This window comes from Chelon labrosus (assembly GCF_963514085.1).
Source record: "Chelon labrosus genome assembly, chromosome: 16".
NCBI classification, from domain to species: domain Eukaryota; kingdom Metazoa; phylum Chordata; class Actinopteri; order Mugiliformes; family Mugilidae; genus Chelon; species Chelon labrosus.
The window spans coordinates 11224162-11251984 of NC_140349.1; the positions used below are offsets into that span (position 1 = coordinate 11224162).

Consider the following 27823-nt stretch of genomic DNA (forward strand, 5'->3'; position numbering starts at 1 on the left):
AGAGGTTCAGGCTTTTGCTGATAGTACTGCTGCCAGACCACCAGCACAGCTACCCAACACGATAAAGAAAGAGCTGCTGGGAGCTGACACGCTAGTGGTTAGAGGTGGCGCTGCAGCTAGCGGCCAACACAGCCAGCTATAGCAGCCAGAGAGCCTGGCAGCAGCAGAGCTACTCGCCAGAACAATATGAACAGTCTAGCTGGGGGCTGACAGATAGTTCCAACTGGTAGTTTTTTTTTTCTCACATCCAGGTGCCCACCAAAGCCAAATGCAACCAAGTCAGTCACCGTGATGCAGTGAGTTTCACAGTAGACTGCTGTGTTGTTCGATTGTGCTGCCAGTGCTAGTGGCGAGGGGATGGCTGGTGTCTGAAACAATGCGGGCAGGAAATTCTCATCAAATATTAACATGAAGGCGAAAACTGGAACAGAGTAGATGTTTCTGTGAACATTCTGTATGCATATGTCCAGCAGTTGTTTGTTGGTGTCTGTGATTGCCCATGCTGGATGTTCCCTGATGATACATAAGAAACATTTCACGTCTTGCGAGCAGACCAGGGTAGTCATCGCCCATCCTTGCTACGTAAGTTAGAGACATTGCTATTTTTGTTTGTCTGAAAACTGAATGAAACATGATCACCACAACCAGCTGACATGAAAGAATAATTACGACTTCCCTCTCTCTCAAAATGGCCAAGACGACTTCTTGTTTTGTTTTCTACATCTACTTCTTCTTTGTTTATTGCAGCCACGCTTAACCGAGCCCACACTGCTATTTTCTGGCAACCTTACTCAACCACCATTATTTGCGTCTAACTAGCCGATGGAAATGCACCTAATATGCATTCTCTCTTTTTTTTTTTTTTTTGCAACATTTCAAAAGTTAGATTTCATGTAGAAAGCAAATAACATTGACTGCAAAAGACTTAGCAGCTAATGGTGTGTTAGTATGTGGTAATAGATAAAGAGAGTAGCTGAAATGAAAATAATAGTTGCAGAAGTTGCTTTACTTTGCACACCGTGTAAGGTCACATGACTCTGCTCTCTGTCTATGATTATGTCTTACAGAAGTCACTTATTCTGTCTTCTCAAACAAATGCAGAGTAAGTCGACCTGGAAAATCAGACGCTTTGGTCTCCAGCTGCTTCGAGTTCTTCGGAAACGTTTGACTGCAGCAACAAACAATGCTAAATTTGACTCCTTTGAAAGCCTTCGTAGGCAATCGCCTGTAATGGTACTTGAAAAGTTCCATACTGTTATTGGAATATTGGAGGACCTGCTGCGCCTTTGACTTCAAGGAGAAAAAAGGGAACTTGAGAGATTGGAAGCAACATGGATTTAACCACTGTCAGAGAGAATAAAGCTGTGACTCAAAGGACAGGATAAGGAATAAGGAAACTCTTTTTTTTCTTTATTACAGTAAACCAAAAGACAGCTCTTAATTCAGCTTCGCGCAAGAGGTGTGTGTGTGGGGCGGGATACAAGCCGGAATATATCACCATAATATTAATGCTATGATGATCTCAAGGCAGACTTAATAAGGAGGTGTCTGCTCTTTGTTTAGTCAAATTCTGCTTAGGTTTGGCACGTGACTCTGCTTCAGGGCTGCTGCCATTTCACTTTCCTTGTCGTGATTTTCTGACTCGGTGGTTCTGTTCAGCATAGTGCAGTTTTTAAAATCTCAGCATTTAAAAAAAAAAAAATAAATAAATAAATAAACACAGTGGAGAATGTGGTTACTTATTTTTTATTCGGCACCAGTCTTCCCCTTAGCTCTGACAGTTGTTTATTTTGCAGACTAGACAGAAACATGTCTCTCTGATGTGATTGCTGCAGCACAAATCACTGATATACATTTTATAAAATCTCATATTTTTTACTCCGGCAGTCCGGCACTTTGTGAACACAGCAACCAGGTCTTGATACGTATGCCATCTTGACAGTGCAGTCGTCCAAACGAGTGAGACATTAGCCGTTATATTATCCGGCAGAACAGGTCCGGCTCCACTGTGTGGTGCTGAAGAGATCCAGGTTTTTGGGGACAAACTGCCCCCAGCTGCTCAACCGAGTAGATTTACAACCTCCTCCGTCGGAATATTAAGTTGAATACCTACTTTTAGACTTGAGGAAAATAACTAACCTCTCTAATGGATAAGTGCCCCAGAATGCTTAAAGCTAAGCCTCTCCCTGTGTACGCACAAGTGTGTGTGTGTGTGTGTGTGTGGTAATCTCCATAGCAGGTTCTTTGCCATTAGTGCACCACTGAACAAGGCAGCAATTCATTCAGCAGGTTTAACTGTCTGTTTTGTGTGTGTGAAAGAGAGAGACAAAATTTGTGTGTGTGTGTGGCAGGTTTCTAAGTGTAGAGTGTGTGTTGTTTTTAGAGAATTGTTTCCGTGCGCCTGTCTGCACCATATGGCCCAATGCGGAAAAAAAGGCCCCTTTAGGGGTCTGTGTGTATGGGAATATGTATGCATGTTGATGTGTGTGTGTGTGTGTGTGTGTGAGAGAGCGAGAGAGAGTGTGTGTGTGTGTGTGTGTGTGTATTGGTGTGCATGAATGTGTGTACAGCGGTCTGGTCTGCCCAGAGTGAAGCTGTAAAAACAAAAAAGTCTTGAGAAAAAAAATGACTCTCTCTCTCTTTCTCCTTGTCCTTCTCCCTCTCTCTCGTGCACACACACACACACACACACACACCCACACACACACACTCACACACCTGCATACATGCATGGTCACTGCTTTTTTTATTTTATTTCTTATTACTGGCAAGAGTTCTTCTCTTGCCACTTTTGCCATTTTTTCTTATGTGTCTTGATCGGGAAGTGAAACTAATGTTCCATTTTAATCTAATAATCACTTTCTGTTTTACTCCACTTATTGCTTCCTGCTCGGCACTTGTTTATTTTTTATTTTTTTGCCACCCTCATCATTAAAATCCGTCCTGGGGGTGGTATTGTTTTCCCAAATTGGTGAGAATGATCACTTTAATTTTTCTCCAGCAGTCTCTTTCTTTCCCCCTCTTGTTTTTCATTTGTCTGTTTTGTTTTTCGCTTGTTGTTTACTTTGTCTAATTGGCATAAACCTCTGGGCTGTGGTAATGACTTCTGAGGTTAACGAGCTTCTGCTAACAATCACTCACTCACTCGCGTGCGCGCACCCTTGTGCAACCGAGCGCACCCTCACGTGCACTCTAAAGTATGTGCGTACTGTACATACATTTTAAAGAGGTGTGAGAAAACTCATTTTGCTAGATGCAACACACACTCTAAGGCATGCACACAGACACATACTTACAAACTTAGTTATTTTTATTTTTATTGCATTGACAGCAATACAAAAAAAAAAAAAAAAACTGTCATGTTTGATTCATTAAGTTTGTTAGAGTTTGAGTCTTGGATCTGAAGTTAAAGTGCATATGCCAGTAAAAGAAGCCAATTACACTATGCTGCATGTTTCAATAAATGGTGTGTGCAATCCTTTGCCAAACATGCAGCGAAGTGAACATTGTCAGAAGGTATAAAAACTTTGGGTTGGGAGATGTAGCCAACATTTTTGATGCAAACCTCCTCATGGAAGTGGTTCACCAGCAGGCTCACAGTCCAACCACTGATACCCAATCACAGAGGCTTCCCCACTTGTCGACTGTGTGTTTTTGCCTGCGTTTACTCAAGTCTCAAGGCTGGGACACGCCAAGCCGGAAAGGGTCAGTTGTTTGCTGGTGTCTGACTGTTGGTGAACTTCTGTGGCCCTGCACCATTGTTTCTTGTCGAGTGCTTCAGTGAGAGATCTCTCTCTAGTGGCTGTTCAGCTTTTCAAACCGGTGCACAAGAAGACAAACAAAAGTAAGCAAAAAGATGAAGTTTAAATAGGTTTGGTTTGCATCTTCACCTGATCTGAACATTCAAATATAAATATACACTAATCAGACATAACATTATGACCACTGAAATGAAAATGCACTCTTTGGCTGGGAAACTTTTGTACCTGTCATTCGTGTGGATGTTACTTAGGGTTAGACCAGACCAGGCATCCCCACCCCGCAGCAATGACACTCCTTGATGGCAGCAGCCATCTCCAGCAGGATGCAGCCTGACGCACACAAAAAACGATTTAGCAATGACTCAAAAAAAACATGAAAAGCAGCACAAGGTGTTGACCTGGCCTCCAAATTCACTAGATCCCAAACTGGCCCCTCCCCTCAACCCATAGGACCCAAAGGCCTCCCACTAACAACATCCTGTTGCCAGACACCACAGGACACCCTCAGAAGGCCCATGTCCATTCTCTGATGGTCATAATGTTATGCCTGATCGGTGTATATGAGAAGATCGGCATAATTCAGTAGAACATAGCTCTATATGACGGTTTGTAGTTCTTCCTAGCTAATTTGGATTTCCCCTAAAAACAATAAGAAGAACACAGACTACTGCCACCTGCTGGTATGAAGAGTTATTTCCTTTCATGCAGGCGCAGAACGTATGTGCTAGCTGTCAGTTGCCTTTAATCTTTGTGTTGTCAAGTGCAACCTGTTGCCCGGACACATGAGGTGATGCGAGGCAGCGTCACAGCCTGCCTTTGTTGCCCGTAGTTGTTTGATGTCGGTTTGATGTGTCGGGGGCTTTAGATGATACGTTACAGTTGGACTGTTTTCTATATGATGCAACACTAAAGAGAAAGTTCATGTTATGGCACTGCCCTATGACCAGAGAGTATAGCTTCTCACTTGTAATAAACTCTTTTAGCCTTTATGGCTGCACATTCATTTGGTACTATACTTCCTAACACAAAGTTCTGGACAGATCAAGCTACACAGGTGTCTAATTCATCAGTCTTCTCAGACCTTTGTGCATTCCCTCACATTCAACAACAGATGAAGGAGTTTGGGTGTAGAGCTTTGAGATGTTAAATTCCACTAAGCCTTATTGATGACTGGAATCCGTCTTGAGTCTCGGCTGCAGTCTGCAAGTTCTCCTGGTGTGAACTCCGCTTTAATCTCCCTTTCTCTCTCCGTCTTGCTCCCTCTGGTATCTTGATATGGTCTGTGTTCTGCAGTGACTTCTAAACATTTACATTTCTGCTTTCAAGTGCTGTTTATATATGGCTCTTATCTGCTATCTAACGCACACACACGCGCACACACAAACACACAGACAGGGACAGACGGTGAATCAAATCTTCAGTCGTCCTGACAGCAACACTGTTGCTATGTCCATAATAGGACAGGACGAGAGAGAAAGAGGAAGGCAGTGAGAGAAAAGAGTGCCACATAGACAGAGGGAGGGGGAGACGGATAATTTGCCACCGGAGTGTTTTGTGGTGAGGTGAGGCGTGGAACTTTGGTGATTTTAGCTCACAGGCACTGATTCCCAGTAGCAAAATTTCTCTTTTCATCCCACTCTTAGATTGTGGTCCGTGCTACAGAACAGCACCCCAGGGACTGATAGGGATTCGGTGTCTTGCTCAAGGACACTTTAGCAGGCTGGATTTTTACAGTCACAGGGGAGTGAACTTGGCCTTCTGGTTGAAGGATGCTTTCGTCTTGAGTCACTTTGCCACCTTCCCCTGCTACGGCTTTTGTGCTTGAACGCTGCCCTGTCTCGATAAACTCTTGACAAGTTTCCAATGTATAACAAACACCTTCGGGACCAGCAACCCCCACGCTCTTCTTCACGGACAGAAACGGGTACCAAGGCTGCATTTTCCTGACAATGGTTGGAGTTTGGAAGCAGTGGCTCCCAAATTATTTAGAAAAGATAAATATAATTGGGAAAAAACATAGGATCAGACAAAGTTTTGATAATAACGCCAAAATTCATTGCCCTCATTGCCCATAGCCTTATGGCTGATAGTTGGTGAACGGACAGAGCCAGCTCTTCTTGAAGACTAGGGATGTCCCGATCTGATCATTTAACATCCTAACCCGATCCAAGTCCTGATCTGATCTTACTTGTATTCTCCTCGATCACCTATGCACCATGCCACTGGAATAGCTCTGTTAAAGCTAATGTAGCGAGGAGAGGGTGGTTCCCCTTGGCTCCAGAAACTCAAACAGACGTTAAAAACCCATGTTGTCTGCTACAGAAATGGGCTGATCATCCAGCGCCATAAACTCTGTAACCCTCTCTGGAATATCTTTCGCCCTGATGCTGTCCCCAGGAAACTTTATTTAAATGCAGCGTTCCGTGTGTGTTGTTGTTTCGGTGCATGTAATCGACGTTTTTCATTTCTTTTTGTGGCAGTATTGAGATGAGGAAGAAGTCTTCTTCTTCTTCTTCTTCATTTTCTTTTTGGCAGCTTTGCCGCTAACCAACTACCTGGAAAACAGAAGAGGACTAGTTCGTTTTGACACTACGGGGACAAGGTTTTTGTTTACAGTAGACCTACAATATATAACTACGAAGGATTGGGCTTGGCTGAAGCCCAGATCCCAATCCCCCAATACCGATCATGACATCTCTATAAGGTGGTGAACCCTGATGTTGGGAACCATTGTGTTAAAGCTGCCAGTTTCTAACATGACTTGAAGTAGGTCAATGAGTCCCCACAGGCTCCCCCCCCCCCCCCCACAAAAAAAAACTTCTGATAACAGTCCCTGACTTTCCTTTTACTACAAGACTCAGTGTAGTTTCACTTCACACAGGATTCCATTTGAAGTGATCACATAGTGATGGCTAGAACCTGACAATGTATTTGTGTTGAAATCAATTTGACAGCATGGCTCCCCTTTTCTTTGGTGGACAATGGTTGAATTTATTTCTTAGATATGTATGGCAGAATAGAGCAATGATAGGCATGTGGAGAAGGAGAAGAGGGTAATAGAACGCCTTGTTAGCCTTGTGAGGAATTATGGCGAGAGAATAGAAAGGGGTAATGCACAGAGAGGGAGAGAGAGAGAGGGGGAGAGAGAGGAAATGACACATAAGTGGAAAGAATCTCTTCCCTGCTCCCATCTCTCTCTCTTCGCTGGCCTTCTTTTTTGCGTGCGCACGTTAGCGCGCACACACATCCACACACCATAATTGAACGGTAATTGAACACCCCTTATCTGCTTATCCGTCCAAAGAGGTTGAAAGTAAAGATTCACGTGCATGTGCCGTCTGATTCTTATCAAAGTGTTTGACTCAGAGTTGCTTTTAAGGGAATGAATTCACATCTTGTCCTCTTTCCCTGTACCCGTCTCTTCCTTTTCGGGTCGCCTCTCTAAATCCCTCTCTCTCTCTCTCTCTCTCTCTCTCTCTCTCTCTCTGTCTTTTTGTCTCTCTCGGTATCTCTGTAACTCTCTGTCTTTGTCTTTAGTCCAATAACATTTGTCAGTTTACGTTGGCAAACGGAAAGACGGCAGCTGCTTGTAGAGCTTTGATTCCCTGTGTGACATCTATCCATCTATCTATCTTAGTGAAACAGCCTTTTCTGTGTGAGTCAGATCCAAATTGGCCAATGTTTGCTGCAAGTTTAGTTTTAGCTGCCTTTTAAGTTTTAAATAAAATATTAAATACGATGGACAGACAGACAGACAATAGGCAGCAGGTGAAGGCAAGCCAAAAGGCAGATACGAGGTGACAGTGCCTCGTACCTCTGGCTAATTTCCCCCATTGATGCCCATGTCTGTTTGACATTTTATAACACCCTATCTGTGCTTTTGCCCCTGGGGCAGTGAAACATTTTCTGACATGCGGAGGACACTTTCAGCTGTCAATTGCAGTAAAAATTCAACATGAAAAAAAAAAAAAATGGAAGAAATTCTCGGCAGCGCACCAGGGGTATGCTGTTTTTTTCATGTCATTCATCAGCGGCATAGATCAGAGAGAGATTAGAGAGAAGAATAAAACGAGATGAAAAGAAGGGAAAGACAGAGGGAGGGGCCGGGCATAAAATAAAAGATGAAAGGATTTAGGGTGTAGTATCAGCCAGATAGGTCTAAGCACTAAACTCTGTGTTTGTGCGCGTCCATGCATGCGTTTGTCTGCATGGATTTTTCTAAGGGTGTACCAGCAGTTAGATGGGTGTGAGAACTAAACATTACATACCTTTGCTCTTATTACTGATCCACACCTGAATCTCTTGTAAATCTGTGACCTATTTAAGGTGTCCTGATCTAGTCGAGATCGCATGACTTATCCTCGCCGCGCACTTTAAAGAGGCTGATAAGTTCTGACAGAGCAGGCAAGATAGGGTGTGTTAAGCTTCTCCTTTTTCAAATATGTCATTATTTGGAAGGTTGGCAAGAGGATCACTAACACATAGTGGATATCACACCCTCACAAAACAGGCCTCCCTCAGTGAGATCAAGACTTCTGACGTTGTCTTTGGAAATAATGTACAAATATTGCACAATCCTCAAGGTGACAGTTTGGGCTTTTGCAGCTGCCTGACATTGCTTGCTTGTATCTTTTAGATTAGGAATCCTAATTACTTCAATGTATTGGTCTGTCGGTTCAGTGTGGCAGGATGCTTCTGCTGCACACGTAGTTGAAGGGTTCTGCATTTATGCACAGTATAAGAAGAAGTTGCCGCTGATGAATATGTTGTGTGGTTTTGACAGGATCAGTTGAATTCCGTATCTGCCTTCAGGCCGGTATATGATAAAGAACCCGACTGAAGTCGAATTGAATTTCCGCGGCAGGTGTTTACTGCTCTTTTTACATGGCACCGCTTGCTCTCATTTTAAGTTATTATCCAAAGTGCATTGCAGGTGGGAGGCCGGCGCCCGCTCCACAATACACGATTAACGGTCAATACCATTCTGTCGATATTTCAGTCAGAGGACTCGTGTCAGGACAACCCTCCCTGAATAATCACCGCCTTCATCGTGCTCGCAAAGCCCCTGCTCTCCGCTCCTCCATAAAATCATCCAGAGCGCCCCGAGACGGATAGTCACAGGTGATCGATTTCAGTTTATCATGTGGAGAATGCAGAATGAGATCAGATCAGGTCAATGTACGTTACGGTCACCTCCGTGGTGTGGTGTCAGCCGCGCAGTTTGATGTAAAGCCTGCAGTGAGCATGATAAAGATGCGCCGAACAAAACACACCCTTATCATGTTACTCATTTCAAAATTCCCCTAAAAATATTTGTTAGTCACCCCCGTATATTGACTGTTATAGAAATGATATTGAAAGCCTAACCACCTGTACAGTTTAACTAAGAAAACCAGCATTTAAGAATTAATTTGACTGATGGGAAGACGGTACTTTTTGCCTTTGTGGTGATGTGCCAGACATGTTTGGCTCTGTGGGGGAAACACACTGCATGTAGGTGCTTTTAGAAAGGTCATCATTTCAATTCACGATTGTGTAGGTGATGGGATTACTCAGCATCACTTTGTTTGTGTGGGCAAACGTGGATATTACCCCAAAAAGTACATTGTGAAAATGGCATGTCACACAAGGTTCATAATTGGGTCATAACCAACCGAGTCTGTCGTTGCATCTATCCAGTTAGACATTTTCGTTGACGTCTTTGTGTAAATGACCAGCCTCGGATGATTCTCAAGGCTTTTCTTCAAGGTTCGCTCCAGCGTCATCGACATGCCCCCTCGCTACCTATCAGTTCCTCAGAGAGTGACCGCTCTCTGTTCACACACGGCTGCACAGACTTGGACCTTGCAGCGTAAAGTCCTGTCCCGAGTCCATCTGATTTGGTCATTCGCATTCTCGCATACAGCACCTCCGGGTGATGCCTTGATAAGTGTTAGCTGCAGTGTGCGTGTGAAAAAAACAGCTCGTGTGTGTGTGTTAAGAAGCTTTTATCTCAAACACTGATGTTGCAACGACTTGCAACTTCCCCTAGCACAGGAAAGCTCACAGTCCGCATGTTTGTCTGCCTGTGTGTGTGTGTGTGTGTGTGTGTGTGTGTATGTGTGTGCACCTCCCTCTTGGGGGAAAAACAAGTCTCTGTAATGTAAGTATGTAATGTAATGTCATTTAATTTTAGAATCCAGACTTGGTTTAAAGTTAGATTAAGGGTTAAATTTAGACTGATGGTAGGTTAGGGTTAGCCAAATAATAGTTAGGGTCAGGGAACATCTCCGGGACATTATTACGAGTCAGTAAAATCTAAGTAGTAAAAGTAACGCGAGCTCTCCAAAACCCTTTCTTCAGAAATTCCCTTTCTATCGCTATACCTGCTCCTGTTAAAGGAACAACTTTAATTGGGGAATATATAAAAGATTTTCTTTTAGGTTTCATGTGCTCACTAACTTGTGAAAAATGTAACGACTGCTCTTGTAGAAGGAACCTTTTGTCTTGGTCTATGCAGTAGTTTCTGTCTCTTATAACTCTCAGAAAAAGTCAGAGCTTCAGGTGTCGCCTTTTAGCCCAAATTCTAAAATACCCATTGTCTGTCTTTTTGTGTCTCCTGAGCCATGATTATCACTCCACTGTGGACGTGATCATTTTAGCCGCAATTGTGCAGCCCCGTTGTCGCAAAATAGATTATTTTCTTTCGTTATTGCTGTGATTTCTGCAGGTTAATTTTCATCCCAGGCGAAATGATTACTGTTCATTCTGTTTTGTTCAAAAGCGTCTTGATTGTTTTAATACAAAGCAGGATTTTGCGGTTATTCTGTTAAGAGTTGTCTTCCTCTGTAGCCCCTCTGGGCAGGCCAAAAGTCTCATAACGATGTGCTCTCCCTCTGTCTGTCTGTCTGTCTGCGCATATCTGCGTGTGTGTGTCTGTCAGTTGTTGTGCAGGATAGAGGAAATGAAAGCTCAGACTTAGCCCCAGGGCTTTCTAAAGTGTCCTAGTGTCCTTCACTTGCGTATTTGTCTCTTTGGTTTGTGTGTGTCGGTGTGTGTTTGTGTGCGGGCCTGAGCACATCTGCTCCCGTAAATAAGTGTATAAGAAAACACACAAATGAATGCGGGAAGATTACACTCATGTCCTATTTTTGTCTTTCACTGTTAACACTCACACACACGCATATGTACGCGTATGCACGCACTGTGTAAGGAAGTGATTGAATCTCAGCTTTTATTGTGAAATATTGGACAAAGCGGCCACCTCCTTCCTCTTTTTAGATTCTCGCTTGTGTCTCTGCATTTGCTCTTAAATGATTGTGTATTGTGTGCGTAGAACTGACAATAGCTTACTTTGTAGACACAGTGTGGAGTGTATTACATCATGCAGGGCAAGTAGTTCTGTGTACTACAGTTTCATAAGTTTGCAAGGGAATACCTACTTAGTTGAACACTTCACCAAATAAAAACAATTGTTATGTGTTGTTCAGTCTTCTCTTGTTTAAAAAGTATTGCGGCCCAGTTCAGGAGTGTGTGTGTGTGTGTGTGTGTGTGTGTGTGTGTGAGTGAGTAATTTCCTGGTTGTCCCCCTGCAACCCCTGAGCTATGATCACAGGAAGTTTAGAGGAAGTTGTCGGGTCTCCTCTACACACCTCTGCCTCCTCCCACGCATTCACACTTGTAGTAGAAATGGTAACTGTGGAGCGAATAAAAGGTTGACGAGCAGCGAGAAAGAGAAAGGGAGGGATCGGTGTTTAGGTGTGATTGCCTCTTTTATTATTATTTTTTTTATATATATATATATATATATATATATATATGTAGTGCTCCCTTTCTTTGTCAGGTGTGAGAAGCCTGCACATCTCTGTGTTGCAGTGTCTCATCCTTTCATCTTTGCTTTTTGGCGTTGTGTCCTCTTGTTGCCCGCCACTCAGCAAACTAAGAGTGCAATTTCGTTCATTGTGCGCTCTCTGTGGTACCCTGATTTCTTAGAAGCCTTGTTAGGGGGAGATGGAAAGGGGAGTAAAAGAAACCTGGTTAACAAAAATGGTCGGTGGTGGCCGTGTTGCTTAACATATTGTGTTTGAACATATATGCAGTTGTGCATACTAATACCAGGACAGGAAATGTATTGCGGTGTGGTGGGTTTAAAAGAAATATATTTATATTCAAAATCATTAAATCCCTCACAGTAAATGATACTAAACAAGTCAGTTTCTCCAGATCAGCTGCTGCATATTTGTAAAAATCCAGCAATTGAAAGTAACAAAACCCACATAATGCATAAAACACAGCTTTTCGGTGTAGCTTTGGAACAGTGTACTGTGTCTTCTCAGTGTGTGGCAAAACAGAGTTTCTGGCTGCTTGACAGTTACATGTGGTGTTTATTAGATGTGTGTGCCATCACTGTAGTTTTGCAGTAAAACTACATCAATATGACTTAATGTTTCTGTCTTCAAAGACGTAGACAGCCAGACAGTCTGTTTCTAAACTCAAGACAAAGGGAAATATTGTGGTACTCCGTAAAGATTTGGACGCACCAAAGCAACATCAAAGAGCTGCCGTCGACGAAGGCCCACTGTGACGTCGCCTCAGGACGACTGCGTCTGGACCGAAAAGTTGCACTCGACGCAGCGCTAAGACAACAGCCAATGGCCAGCTGGCACTTATGTTCTGCGCCTGTGTCAAAGAAAATAAGTCTTCATACAGCAGCTGGCAGAGGTACTTTTAGCTGGAAGGCCAGGATGCTAGGGAGGACTACAAACCTTTGTACAGAACTGACCTCCCCTGAATCATGCTTATCAGTTGGTCAACACTTTATTAAATCTAGATGATTATGTCTTGTGAAAGTATTTGTGTATTGATCTCTTTTTGTGTCCTGGTTTGCTAAGCCAGTCAAACTGAAGTCTTTGGGCTCGTTCAGACCTCGCATTAAGATCAGATCTGGGCTGTCCGATCTCCAGTGACCGGCTTTAGGTAGGTGTGTTCACACCTGGCATTAACATGTGTCTCCAGATCTGATCTCAGCTTCACGCGCTGTACGCAAATAATCCTCGACATCGTCTGGGGCGCAGTAGAATATTTTAACAGCTGCTATCTCTAATGGATCTCTGCCGCTGCTCCAGAACCGAGAACAGCGCTGTTTCATGTGTGTGCGTCATGACTTTGGCACACAAGTTAAGTTATTATGCATTTATCTCCACCCTGACGTTAGTTAGACCTGCCCAAAACTCAGATTATAACTCCGACCCTGAAAGTTTCCATGCACACCGTAATCTCCAGTAGGTAAATGAAGATACTGGCGATTGAGGAAATACCTCAACACGGTCACATCAATAATTAACCTCATGCTAATATGCTATTTAATGACTGAATCACACTTGTGTCCTCATTAAATACATATTATTTAGTTAGTCAACAGCTACAAGGACCTAAAAGGCTCTCATTACTTATGAACAGACATCACTTACGGTGCTTTTTCTTTTTCTGACGATCATTCATTATAGCGGTCGTATGTGTCTGAATGAGTGAGGCAAAACTCCAGTGACGTAGGAGCTCCTCTGCTGAGTATAGGTGATCTTTAATGTGACCGTCAGGATGCATTGCGTTCACACTACCAAAGGGGATGCGGACAAATGCGGATGCATGCGAGCCAGATGACCCCCAGACGTGGTCAGAGATTGGATCTCTCAAATGCGATCTCAGCGTGTCCTGGGGCTTGTTCACACCTGTCCTTTATGCTGGCTTCTTGTGATCAGATTGCCCAGATCCAGTGCCAGTGCCAGAGCTGCGATAAGTACATATAAGGCCATGTGGAGATGGTATTTGTGCATAACATTTTTAGCAATACTTAAAAGTAGTTTAGTGTGATATTGCGGGTTTTTCCTTTATTTAGAATTCACATTCTCTCAGGGTTGTGGTTTCAACAAGTGGTGTCGCCACAGTCTTTCCCTCTCCTCTTTGTCTTTTCAACTCTTTTGTTTAAAAAAAAAAAAGGCTCCTCCAAACAGACAACTCTTTAATACGATATTTCGAGGATTTTTTGAGGACGTCCTTCAATTATTTATCAAACACCGTTTTTGATGTCTTTTTTTTTTCCTTCCCCGGGTTCATGTGTATCCTGTGTTTCAGTGTACTGTCAGTGTGGTATCACGACTGTGATATTATACTTTTATCTTTGTGTAAAATGTTTTTCTTTTTAGTTTGAAGAATTCGATTTCAACCCATTTCACCAGAAAAACACCTCAACTTATTATTTATTCAGTTTGTTGTAAAGCAGTAGATTTCTTACTCTGTCTGTGTGTGTGGGTGTGTGTGTGTGTGCGTGTGTTTCTGTTTCTGTCGTGCGGGAAGAAACTAAACGAGGGTTTAATGAAGTTTGATTATTTTTAAACAATGTAAAATGACGAGATGCAAATGGTGTAACTAGTCTTTTAATGTGGTCATATTACAGTGGTTTTAATCATTAATTACTATCGTGTACAATTCACTTGCTGTAATTGTCGTTCATTTGATCCGTCCTCGTTGGAGGATTGTGTCAGCATGTGTGTGTGCTTGTTTTGTGGCCTCCATATTGAAAGATTTGTCTTTTAACTGATGCCCTGAATTCCAGCGAGGCACTTTCTGGCTAAGATAAACTCATAAATAGATAGATGTTGCACGTTGACACATGCTCTGCCTTTTTGTACGTTTGTGTCTTTGTCTGTCGCATTGCCAGCCCCTTGTATCCTGGCAGCCAGTTAGTGATAATTAATTACACTCCTCCTCATAGTCTGACGGCGTGTGCTTCCCATGTTCCTCCGCTCCGTCGCGACAGTCTCGTGAATTATTCTTAGAGTCACAAATGAGATTTTACACACATTCCCACACACAGGAACACACGGTATATAGATGTCGACCGCAACTGTGCTCATCACAGAAAAATGGCTGAGGTGACATCACCAGTGATGCTGAGAAAGTGACAGACATTTATAAAGGAGCTTTCTGAGACGTGACCACACACACATGGTATGCTCCCCACACACAATCGCACGCAGACGGAGTGTGCTCTAAGGACCATAGCAGGGGAGTTGTGTCTGTACGTGTGTGTGTGTGTATATAAAGTTAAAATCCAGACAGCCATTCCAGAGGCCAGACTATTGAGTCTTATAAACTCTCAGGTCGCAGATTATTGAAATAGCAGAAGAGATATATAGTCTGCGCTCTGTGTGCTCGTGTGTGTGTGTGTGTGTGTGTGTGTGTGTGTGTGTGTCTTCTGTTTCACTATTTCACTAAAACATCACAAATAGCTGAATACAACCACAAATCCAAACACGTGAACACACACATCCAAGTGCCTTGAGTGATTTGATGAAATAACACAGGTGTTATGAAAGATTTGGAGGCAGGCGCGTGTGCCTGGATCTGCGTCCGTGTGTGTGTGCTGTAATACTGATTTATTTCAGCCTCATTTATAGTCCCATTGGGAACTGGACCAGCAATGTCTTGGCAGTTTTTTTTTTTGTAATAGTCTTATTGAAGCTGTATTTTACTTTGCCCTGCTAACCTCCAGTAATTTGGCTAGAAACAAGTGGGACAGCCTAATAAATTCACATGGATTCTTTCAGAACGAGTGAGTCACCTGTTTTTTACACTCCTCTCACCCACCTGTGGGCTGCTCTGACACACACACACACACACACACACTTAAAAATAAAGTTTTATAGACCGTGAGTATTGGCGTGGCGCTTTCGAATTTGCCTTTGCAGATGAAAACGGCTAGTTGGTGTCATGCTGAGCAAGTCGCAGTAGGAACGGTTTCCTAGTTGCTTTGGGTTTCTGTCACTCGTAACTCGTACTGTTTGTGTGTGTGCGTGTGTGTGTGCATGTGTGCGTGTGTTGCCGGGTAAAAAGAAGAGTTAATCGAGCTTGAAAATAGAAATTCAGTTCAGTTGTGTTTCAATTTGTTACCCGTTAAGAGAAACTTACTGAAGGTGAACTTGAACCCCAAAATGCTCAATAGCCAAAAATATAGCAGTTTCTCTGCACTGCTTTCAGTAAAACTGTATGTGTGTGTCTTTTTGTGGTGTTTACCGGTGTTCTGTGTAGTCTCCCTAAAGGGGTAGAGAGCCCTCCTACAGACTATACACACATGCACAAACACACACACTCAGTACAGTGCTTCCCAGACCCTGTGTGGTGCTCTAATCCAATGTAGTTATTCAAGATCAGACTCCTCTAATAGACTTTTAATAAAGTTTCTGTGGTGGGGGGGGCGGCGGCTGGCTTGGGAGTGTGTGAATGTGTGTGCATTAGTGTTTGCGTAGGACGGATACAGTCTTCTTTGGGAATCTGTGCAGTTTACTTAACCAGGAAAGCATGCAGCCGCATTAATTACAGGGTTGCAGACTGCATTACAGACTTATGTGTGAAAATGTACATGCAAATAAAGACTGGGTTAGACAACAAAACATTTATGGAATATCTGTCGGAAGTCATATGTATCGGGGACCAAACCAATATCTACCGTCAGATGTGCTTGCCTCAAAGTCATTTAAAATTTTCTCAATCAGAACGGTCCATGTAGGATTTAGGAAATTTTACGATGGATGTCAAACCAGATGTAGCAGCAAAACACCGTTTGGTATGGAATTCCGGTTCGCATAAGAGAAATAAGGGAGCGAAGACAATAACTTCCAAACATTTTTGAAGGATATAAATCCGTTAGCGTGATAGAAGAAGACCTAGAAAGCTGTATAAATAGAGATATACCTGTGGCAGATTTATTCCATTGCAGCTGACATAGCTGACATGGTGGCCTGGGATAAACGGTTGATCTTGGTCAACCATACCACGGTCTCAGCGGCGTACGATACCACACAAATGGGTCCAACTCAAGTTGCTTGTGTGTCTCTAGACTTACTACATTTATGCCTCTTCTGTCTGGTCAAAAAGCCATCCACATGCATTAAGGCTAAGATTAAAATGAAACGAAGAATACCAGCTTTCCACAGCTTTTCGTTTTTTCCTGTGATTTTTCGTTTTCCACACATTTAAGCAGCTATGTACAGCGCGCTAGCCAGAACAACCAAACCTTTAATCTGCCATTGACTTATACCTGTACCTCTGTACAGGTCAGTCTGGCGCTGATGTTTAAATAAAGCTTCCTCAAATACCAACTGTTGGTCAGGCTTCAGAAAATGTTTTTGGAAGTCGTACACGTCTGCGGTTGGAGTTTAAAATATTCACACAGAAGTCGGGGAAGAGTTGCAGGGAGACGGATGTTCATAAAAACTGAAAATGACACCCCATGAGCTTTTTTCATTTTTGTTTTAAACATTTCTTCCCTACGTTTAATGAGTAGATATCCATCTGTCAGTCAAGCGGAGTGATTGAAGCTTTTGTGCTTCTGAGATTTCTACCTTTGCACACACACACACACATAGGCGCATACAGTACGTACAAACGCATCAGGGTTTGTGAAAGAATAGGCTTGAAGCAAGTGGAGGAGAGAAATAAAGATTAGGGAAATTGATGTGAGATTAATTGAGAGAGCGCTGAATAAAAGATGGACGTATGAAGAGAGGCGAGCATGTTCACACTTTAATATTGACCAGCAAGGAGGACGCAGAAAGCTGTCTAGAAGAAGGAGAAAACGGAGGGAGGGAGGCTCATGACGTGAGAGAGGTATTGAAATGTGAACCCCTGATTAAGTTTGACATTTAAGATGACATATTTTGCATGCTGTTACCCCATTACAAATGAGTCCTACACTCCAGGAGAGTGTGCGCTCGCTCGTGAGTCTTTGTGTGCATGTGTGCGTCTCTTGATCCGTGGCAGGAATGAATTGGGCCCCCGATACACAACAGATGAAGAGAGCGAGAGAGTGTGTGTGTGTGTGTGTGTGTGTGTGTGTGTGTGTGTGTTTAAATAGGGATTCTGGCATTGATTAGGGGCCTAGTAGTCAACCGAAAGCTTTTAGTCTTAAAATGGCAGGTGGACTCTGTCTTACTGTGATTTTATGTTGTTCTCCTTTCTCCCTCTCTCTCTCTCCTTCTGTTTCTTTCTCAAACCCCCTCCCTACCTTCAATTAGACTCCCGCCTCTGCAAAATCAATTCCAAGCTGTTACTAACCCAAAGAAAAAAAAGCAGTCCTCCCTTTAGCCAACTTTCCTTCCCTTATCCCCGTGTTTTCGGGAAGAGGCCAGACACACCCGTCCTCCCATCCAGCATTCAAACCAGGCACAACATCGCAGAGAGCATTTCCTATTATTACCATCCCGCCACTCTCTAAATAGGCTCGGTTTCACGGACTGATCCGTTTTGTCTGTGCGGGTCACGCGCGCGCTTTCATTAATATTTTCTTCAGCTGCTTTCATTCACTGACACGTAACCCAGAGCTACAAGCCGTTCCAGCGTGACTGCCATTTTGTGCATCAGTGGCCTTCTTAGAAAGAAATAATCTGTGACATTTTCACATAAATAAATGACTGCCGAGTGATACGACGCACTCGTGAAAGCTTTAACATTTGCAGGGGCCGCAACATCGACAGCTGGTGCGCTTCCAGGGAGGTTTTGCACACAGGAAGTTGATGGCTTCAAGGGAAATGCTTTGAAATTTCATTCAGTGTGCAGCTGAACATCAGGTAGTTGATTAATCAGTAGTAAATTAATATGCAGCTGTTTTGATTATCCAGTATTTAAGTCATCTTTCTTGCAAAAAAAACTACTATTTGATGTTTCTGGTTCTAATTTGAGTATTTTATCTACAAACAGTTGGACTAAATAAGGATTATAAAGCCAGTTTAGAGTTTTATGAGTCAAATAATATATCTAAAAGGTCAATAATTGCAACCCTTTGAAAACTAAATGTGCAAAAGCATCCACATATGATGCTTTTACACATTTCTACCAGGTACGCTCTACTGCAGGTGTCCGAAAATGCAAATTTCATATGAATGTTACCAAAGTTTTCTTTCCCGCCCACACATCTATCTTGTGCGCAGACCCAGATTAAATCCACTGATTAAAAGTGTGTAAGTTTCCACTCCGTATCGAGTCAGTTTAATTTATTCACCGCGCCATTTGGCCAGAGCAGCTCGCCCTCAAATTTCCACACACAGCCACACACAGTCAACGTCTTCCTTTGCTCAGTTCCTGAGCATAGAAATAAACCTCATCACTCAGAATAAGACTTCTGGGAAAGAATTGATTTGTTATTTTAGCCTAAATAAAAGTGGAACCTCGCTGTGCGTTGCAAAATTGGTTCAAACCCGCCAGCCATTACGTTGCAGGTTGTTGAAGGGACAGCCAGCTGGAAGCCTGACCTAATGCATGACTCCATCTTCAGCGTGGGACAAATTAGACCCAAAATGTGCTAGAATCTGTTGAAAAGATTCGAATAATAGGAAGTTGTTTTTGTGGTTCCGCAGTAACGTCAAACGGTGATGAGAGGTTGTGTGTGAGCTGGCCCTGTTCAGTAATAAAGAAACTAGTTATAATAAACAGTGCTTCTTATTCTTTTCTTCTTATTTTTATTACCAGTGGCAGAATTTGAACTTACCTTGGACATTAAAGGAAGTTTTAAACTGGATGACATGCAAGTCTTCTGCTTTTAAGGGAGGATGCTTATTAGTATGTGGAGCTTATCCGCTCTTTGCCTCCATTTCCCCAGACAATTTATCCTTATTCTTCTTAAAAGAAGAAAATATATTTGTTTTCCTGTCTTAGACCCCGTTTCTCCTCCAAGCTCATGCCTTCCTCCCCTCCTTCCTCTTGGCTTCCTCTCACAGAGACGGTGCTAGTTTTTCTTATTTTAATTAAGAGTCTTCTGCTTCCTCTCTTCCTTTAATCCTTAGCCGTGCTCTTCCTCAGTGTGCCCCCTTGACCATAAATCAGTCTTTTCAGAATCTTAAAAAAGTAAAAAGCCACGATAAGTAAGAGGAGAGCACAGAGATGGCATCAGAAAAAGCGGGGACGGATGATGAGTTTCAGGAACTATAGGGACAGAGACTAAGAGGATACCACGGAGAGACAGAATGGCGCAGATCAAGAAACCAAAAGAAAAGCCAGAGAGAGCTCTCTCTGTGTAACAAGACCTTGCCTTCAGCATTATTTCTTCATATGTTGCACATTAATCCTTTGTTTATGAAAGACGGAGATGCCAACTACAGCTGTCCCACGAGGAGGGGAAGAGCAGGGATATCTGGAGGCAGGGGGAATAAGGGCTTGTGTTGAGATTCGGTATCAAACTCATCCATTATCGTGACTCAGTAATATGCATTTAGTGGATTAGGTTGGAGTAACCTGGTTAAATGGTTGAGATGTACTGGTGATCTGTGTTTTTTCTACATTAGTGAGGTCCAATTTTTGTTCTTTGAATGAGAAAGACTTCCTTTGATTTCTTCGAGTTGCTGGCTGGTATCGCGTGGAGATGCAGTACACATCATACGGTTGAGTTGGAGCGGTTTATAAAACACATGTTGGTTAAGGACATACAGACCCTCATAAATACATGACTCATGATACCATTGAGGCAATTATTTATAGTCCTGAAAGTCAGTTGATCTGTATATAAGTATTCAAACAAACAAATGCAAAGCAGGAAATGACCTAGGGCTTTATATTGATAGTCTTTATCCATACAAACGCCAGTATTGATCATATTCTTTATCAGTTCCTGTAAAAGTTCTTGTTTGAATTGTCTAGGTGGTCGAGGGCTCATGGGTGAATCAAGTTGGTAATAGCGTAAGACTGTCTGTCTTTCGTCATCATAAGTTAAAGTAATGAGAAAATTATTTGTGCAAGGAAATCCTGTCTAAGCCTGTTTGTGTGGAGCTAATGCTGTACATGTTATATTCCCCCTCTGTAACAAATAGATCCATGTGGCAGCAGTGGCGCTTGTAAAGCTGATGCTTCCACCTTTAATTTAAATGAGGATATTTCAAATATCACGTCTAGCTCTATTGTCGTCTTTCTTTGTGAAACGAAACCGCACTTAGGGCGATTTCTTTTCGAATTGTTTTCTTCTGTCAGAAAAACGCGGCAACACAGATTGAAGAAATTCAGAACCTCAGGCGCACAGGTTTTCCGAAGGATTGGCCAGTTTGGAAGTGGTTGGTATTCCCGTTTCGAGTTCCAGCTACTCAGATGTGTACCAGTAAATATCTTAGAATTTTTGGCTGTTTTGCAGTAATCTGAAGTGCTGATATAAAGGCACGCTTTATTTTTTTGCCACAGCCTGCTCTTGGTTGTAACTACCTGTATATAGTAGGAGCCAAAAGCCTGGGAAACTTTAAGGGTAGCTGCAAGTTAGTTTTCATAATGTAAAAAAAGCAAATATGTAGTAAAAGGTAAATTCCCCAGAAAGTATCTGTTCCTCATCCTATCTGCCGTGCACTAGTGAAACAAACCATACCCCTGTCGCTGCATCTTTCAGCAGTTGTCCAGGGATGATTATTGGCAATTTCAGATAAAAGCCTCGCTGGCGTTGGGGCTAATTGTAGTTGATGGAAATGATTAACTGTCACATTTATCTTTGCTGTGGGACTGAGGCCATTGTGGTGTATAGGGGCTAATTGTAGCTAGTAGCAGTAGTTGTTATGCGGTATGTTGTGGTGGGTTGTACCTAATTGTAGTTGATAGTAATGGTTCCAGTCTGTGTATACAGCCCGAAGCAGACAAAGGCTGTGCTGCGACACTGACACACACACACACACACACACACACACACACAGATGGATACACCCGGCAACACAAAAGTAGTACAGCATGTTAACACACACCTCTGCCTCTGTCACAATTCAGAGCGGGCAAGTGCATCTGAGGTATGCAAAAGAACAATCCCTACTGTTCCGCTGTAGTGATTTCGCACATTATGAAAGTCATTTGTAATTGTAATGATTATTTACTGTTTGGACGGAATTTAAGTCACGGCTGAAATCAAAAGGGGGGCAGATGGAAACACGGGTAGGTCAGTCACTGCTTCTTGTTGGGTCGGGATTTCAGCAGCTCCAATGCTTTACCACAGCGATCTGTAGTTTTCCACTGTGTGTCTGTGTGAGTGTGTGTGCACGCGCGTGGGGGTGTGTGCGTGTCTGTTTGTGTGTGAGTGAATGATGAATTCTGACTGGGTGTGGTGAACATCAGATGAGATTTTCCTCTGCTCCCTGCTCTCTCTCTCCCTCTCTCTCTCTCTCCCACTCACACACACAGACACACACAGTCAGAGTGAGTGAGAGAGTGAGTGCCAGGGCTGGTCTAGGCGTGGGCCCTTGCAGACATAAATTGCTTTATTTTAATAGTTGTACGGTGGAGAAAAAGGAGGAGAGAAAAGAGAAAAATTGTAAAATACTACAAAGGCCACAGAGAGAGAAAATTGGATTCAACAAAGAAAGCGGCTCTCTCTTTCTCTTATTTTTCTTTATTTTTTTTTCATGCCTCCCTAAACCCCTGTATAACATTACAGTGTTAAAGTAAAACACGCTCCTTTTTATTCTTTTTTTTTTTTTTTTTATCTGCTTGCGTATCTGGACGTGCTTCCTCATGTTCTGTCCGGTTATCGGCCGTCCCCTGCGTTTCCATTTCATTTCTCTAAAAAGGGCTCTAACTGCTTGCAGGTTGCTATCAGTAAATAACAATAAGAAGTTTATCTCTCGCGGTAACGTCCAGCGGCTCGCGGGGTGGTATCTCTCTTCCAGACGCGTCGTCAAACGCGCATCACCAGCAAACAGGCAAAACCCGCGCGCGCCCTTTCGCTTTCCTTCTCCCCCCCATATTGCATTGATCTAAAAGTGATCAGTTTAGGCGTCTATCGGGCGTCAGTTGGGTTCGACTGTGTTTACGGCGGAACACACACACGCACAAACACATGGGCGCGTGGGTCAACGGGTTGACTGTGTTTACGAGTGAATATGAACCGAACGACCACAAATAAACACACACACACACATTCCCGCTAAAAAACACACGCAGTATCTCTCTGTCACGACTGTTGTGAAGACTGCGACCACAATTGTTCTCTTTTTGAACAAAAGAAAGATTATGTTTTAACATGAAACACATGGCTTGATGGCTTTGTATAGTGATTGTAAGGGAGGGGAGGGGAGGTACGGTGGGAGAAGCGGCGGGGACGACAGAGGAACGGGAGAGGGCATGAACAGAGAGAAAAAAAATGTATTGATGGAATTACTTAAATTATTTCAGCAATTATTCTTTGCGTGTGAAAGAGAGAGCAAAGAAATAAAAAGCCATGACAAGTGTTATTTTTTCTTTGTGTTGGCTAGTGGTATTTCACCACTGATTATAAACGAGCAGGGTGGTGAGAAAGATGAGGACGGGGTGAGAGGTCGGGAGTGAGGGGGGAAAAAAAAGAAGATGAGCGGGGAATGAAAAAAGAAAATGGGATATGAAATGAAAGAGAGGGAAGCGGGCAAAAGAGAGGAAACCGAAGGTGACGCAGATGGAGCACGAGAGACAGTGAGAAATGAGGGAAGGGAGAGTTTGCAAGGAAAGGAATTGGGGGGGGGGACGCGAGAAAGAGATGCAGAAAAGAAGGAGAAATTCGGAGCGCTGGAGGGGATGAATTGCAGTCCGCTGCCTCCCTCATCCATCTTTCTGATATGGGGTGTACGGTTTGATGTGGTTGTGTGTTGGCCATTCTCCCCGTCTCTCTCCCTATGTCTGCCCCCCCCACCCCACCCGCCGTCTCCCTCTCTCTCCCTCTCTCTCCCTGTCTCTCTCTCTGCGCCTCACCCTCCTCTCCCTCTCAGACTCTCTGATATGGTTTTGGTTTTGATGTGGTCACGTGTCGAAGATTCTCACGGATGGTTTCCATAACGATAAAAAGATTCACTCCCTAGTTAGGCCCCAAAAAAAAAAAAAAAAAAAAAAAAAAGTTGTGTGTCTGTGTATAGAGATGCAACAGCCATCTAGAAAACACACTGAAAAAAAAAAAAGAAAAAAATCTCTCCCAGCTGAGATGTTTCTGATTTGTTGCGTCTGTTTTTCTTTGACGAGGTTTGCGGTTGAGGATCGTCACAGATTTCAGCGTTCAAAGAAGTTGGGAAATTGAATCAAAGCCGCTCTGTACACATACTGTACATCATTGTCAGAAAATGTTATTTGTGCGTGCATGTAATCCACGGTTGAGCTCTAAAGATACCTTTGTGTCTTTTAGTGCCCTGGCTTTAAGGGATTATGGAAGCTGGCGTGCTTTTTTTTCTTTTATAATACAAGCAATAACGCAAACCAAATGATACGATACTGTAAACAATAACTGAACAATGAAATAAAGACTTGTCTGCCTCTTTCTGTTTGTTTTAGAGATGGTGAGGAAGAAGAACCCCCCTATCCGGAGTGTGGGAGGAGAGGAGGAGGAAGAAGAAGAGGGGAGAAGGCCAGCAGGAGAAGAGGAAGAGGAAGGAGAGGAGGAGGGGAGAGTGGGAGCGGAGGCCGAGCGAATAAACCGACCCTCCGAGCCCGAGTCGTCTGAGCGCGTCGGAGGAGATGAGGAGGAGGAAGAGGGAGAGAGCGAGTGCATTTCCTCGTCCGTCTCCCCCTCATCTGTCGGCGATCGCTACAGCAACGAGGAGCGAGGGGGGAGGAGGGGAGGCAGGGCGAAGCGAGGGGGACCTGCGTTGACTGACAGGCCCGAGAGCCAGTCGGAGCACGAGGATGGGGAGAAGGGGGCAGAGGAAGGGGAGAGGAGCGGCAGAGACAGAGGGGAGGCCGATCATCTCACTCCTCCGCTGCTCTGCGCTCCCCACCTCCACCCCAGGCAGGAAGGGGGGGAGGAGTCGACAACCGACACCCCTCCGCTTTCCTCCAGCCCCTCTCCTAAACTCCAGGACTTCAAGTGCAATGTGTGCGGTTACGGTTACTATGGCAACGACCCCGCCGACCTGGTGAAGCACTTTAGGAAGTATCACCTGGGCCTGCACAACCGCACACGACAGGATGCTGCCCTCGACACACACATCCTGGCCCTCCACAACATGGCTCCCCAACACACACCTCTGGGTAACTCCAGCTCGCCGTTTAGAGTTTGTAGTGACTTGTGTTCATGCCTGTGATATACAATAGTTATAAATGAAATGGAAGATGCAAGGTATGGACATAAAGACATAAAGCTTGGTTTTCAGTATGCTCAGGGTGTATCATACCAGCTACTTGCAGCAGACAGTTTGTCATTTGTTGATCTAAAGGTTTTCCTTCTTCCCAGATTCCCTCAGACTTTTTTTTTTTTTGCCTCAAGCACCATGACCTCTGTTTTTTTTTTTTAAAACCAGTCTGACCTGCCCTTCCTTGTTCTTCAGACATACAGGCAGGACAAGGACAGAAGAGCCAAGCCAAAGAGTTGGGGAAGACCAGACCAGATATGCAGAATCAACAGCACAGGACGGTCATGGTGAATGGCACATATGACGTACAGGTAATTGCTGGTGCCTGTTTACACCCACTCCCTGTATTACAATCAAAATACAGACCAATAAAACCTGTGTGCACAAAGACGGTTTTATTAAAAACCGGTCCGTCATTACTGTAATGATAGCAGATAGTAACAGATAGCAGCAGCCTGTGCAGTTCTTACAGGAATACTAAACATAAGCTGTTGAGACGTCTGTGGAAATAAAATATGTAAGATTAAATAAGGTATCAGCAAATAAAATGAATTTATAGTAAACAGTTGACTTTAAATCTAACTTTGCTGGCTCGCGCTTATAAAGTGTAGCTTGTTCACCTTACGTCTGGAGTCGTTTCCTCCTGGTCTTAAGATCATTTTAACGCTCTACGGTCTAAAAAAATCAAGAGCACAAACACTGGATTCTAAACGGCGGCGGTAATGTAAATTTTTATTAGTGAGCAACGCAAACGCTTCACATGCTTCATGAGTCCTATATGTTGTCGGAGCCGTTTTTGGCGGCTTTGGGGAGGGGAGATGCTTTATGGGAGCAGTAGGAAAAACACAACGCACGCACAACGTTGTTTGAGACGTGCACAAATTTTTCCAATCCGTTATGAGACCAAGGTGAGGTAAATTGGAAATGAGGTAAACCCTGCCGCATCAACTAAAGCAAAGAAGACATCAGAAGTGACATGAAAAAGATGCACTGCACCAAATTTATGTCGTCACAATGATCTCATATCAAATGAGAGCGAGCCCCTTAACATGTTAATAGTTGAGCTCAAGTTCAGAGCCCAATAGAAATGGTGCAGCACCTCTCAAAAGAACACAGACTTTGCCTCTAAAATATACCCCAAACACTGTTTTTAGTCTTCTGACTTGTAAGAGGTCGTATATTTTGCACTAGTTTGTGTATGTTTGAATAGAACCCAGCACTTCCGATAGAAAACACTGACAGTCACTTTAAGTTGCAATTAAAAAAGGAAGCATGCATCTAATTCCTACATATTTTTATTCATCATAATATGTAGACATTCAAAATGAGATGGTTATCAAGTGTCTGGATGCAGTATTAGCAGTTTTACGAAAACAGCAGGGAGCATTTAGTGGTTTTTAAGTAACAGCTAACATAAAAAGAATTCGGCATGATTCACACGGCAGCGTTAAGCAATGTTACGTAGTGTATCTGAAAAGTTTGAAGTAATCAATATCAGTTAGAAACTTTGATATGCGACAAGTCACACATTGATTCGCTTAACAGTTCACTGTAATCGCACTTGTTGTCATAAATCTCATAAATCTGTAAACTTGGGCCCGTAACTGAGAGGAATAATTTATTGGGTAGAGCAAGCTGCAACTGATTTGTAACATAGGGCGTGTGTTATTTGGACAGTGAAGCATTGTGCTGCAAGTTATAAAATTTTATAGACTTACAGATGGATCGACACAGAAACGGAGACAAGCGGAGCACCTGGCAGGCTTGCAGCACATATGTGCGCATGCATGCATTCGCACCCCGAGTCGCACGGGCGCACCGTCTGCTTCCTAAATCCCTCACGCATTTACAGTACACGCTCAGCAAATGCATCCTTGCGACTTTTATTAATGGCTTTAAATGCATCTCCTGAAATGCTAATCCCTCAAATTCCTTGCTCACTTTATTAAAGTTCGAACAAGGCTAGGATCTGCCGTGAGTTACCTTGCTGACAAATTGCAGCTAAACGATGGGACTGTTGCAAACCTTTAATGCGCAATTCATAAATCCTCCTCTAAGATAAATGTTGTGCCCATACTTCAAGATAATCGAATTCTATTCTTCGCGACCGTACACCACCGGAGCGCCTTTAAAAGGTCGCGTGTAATTTCCACGTGCAGCCTGGACGTTAACAGCTCAGCCAATCAGTTTGAGTATAGAAATGTCTTTAATGATTTAGCTGTCAGACGCACTTTAAATCAAGGGCTCCTAATCAGGGAAATCAACAGCTGTAGACGTTGGTTGGAAGTAAAACGAGTGACAAAAACAGTGATTTATGCCGGTTAATGCTAAACACTAAACCCTCAGCTACTTATGTCGGCTACGTTCGCCATGTCTAGAACTTTTCATCAGCCACTGCGTTATCTAGACTTTCCGAGGAAACATTTAAAAGAAACTCGTTGATGTGTTTGTTGATAAGATTTTGGAACATTTTAAATCGGGCCGCCGTCTTGAAATAAATCTTTTAATTTCGTAAGTAAGGCCGCTCGTTATTAGGAGGTATTTCAGTGGAACACATTAAAGTATCGCGGAGGTAAATTACCTCTCCAAATCGAATAAATATGCACGGTTTCAAGTTTTGTGACAACTGCGGCAAGTCACGGCCGCAATTTGCAAGCTAATTACCCAGCTGTTTATCCAGTATCAATCCATGGTTATTTTAGTAGTTGCACTTTTCAGCCAGCCAAAAATCAAAAAGTATTTTCTTTGCTGTGATTTTTACATCGTCTTCAACTGATATAAAGCCTTCATAAGATTCTACAATATATCTAATAGAAGGCTTTGACTAAACACACATTGATTTACTCTACAGGTATATTTTCAGCGCGTATCAAACGGGCTCCCTTAAAAGGATTAAGACTTTGAGTATGCATGAACAGTAACAGTGAGGTTCTGTGTGAAAGGTTTAAATGAGATGATTTAATAAATGTGTGTGTGTGTGTGAGG

General features: G+C 43.1%; 1 protein-coding gene across 2 annotated transcripts in view; it reads left to right on the forward strand.

Annotated features, from left to right (window-relative positions):
- The window catches only part of trps1 (trichorhinophalangeal syndrome I), a 112733-nt gene that overhangs the window by 25329 nt on the left and 59581 nt on the right, over positions 1-27823 (forward strand). For both annotated transcript variants that reach the window (XM_084563339.1, XM_084563338.1), the window contains exons 3-4: positions 24042-24737; positions 25034-25149. In XM_084563339.1, the coding sequence (XP_084419465.1) occupies positions 24042-24737; positions 25034-25149 (812 nt within the window). The remainder of the gene's footprint in view (positions 1-24041; positions 24738-25033; positions 25150-27823) is intronic.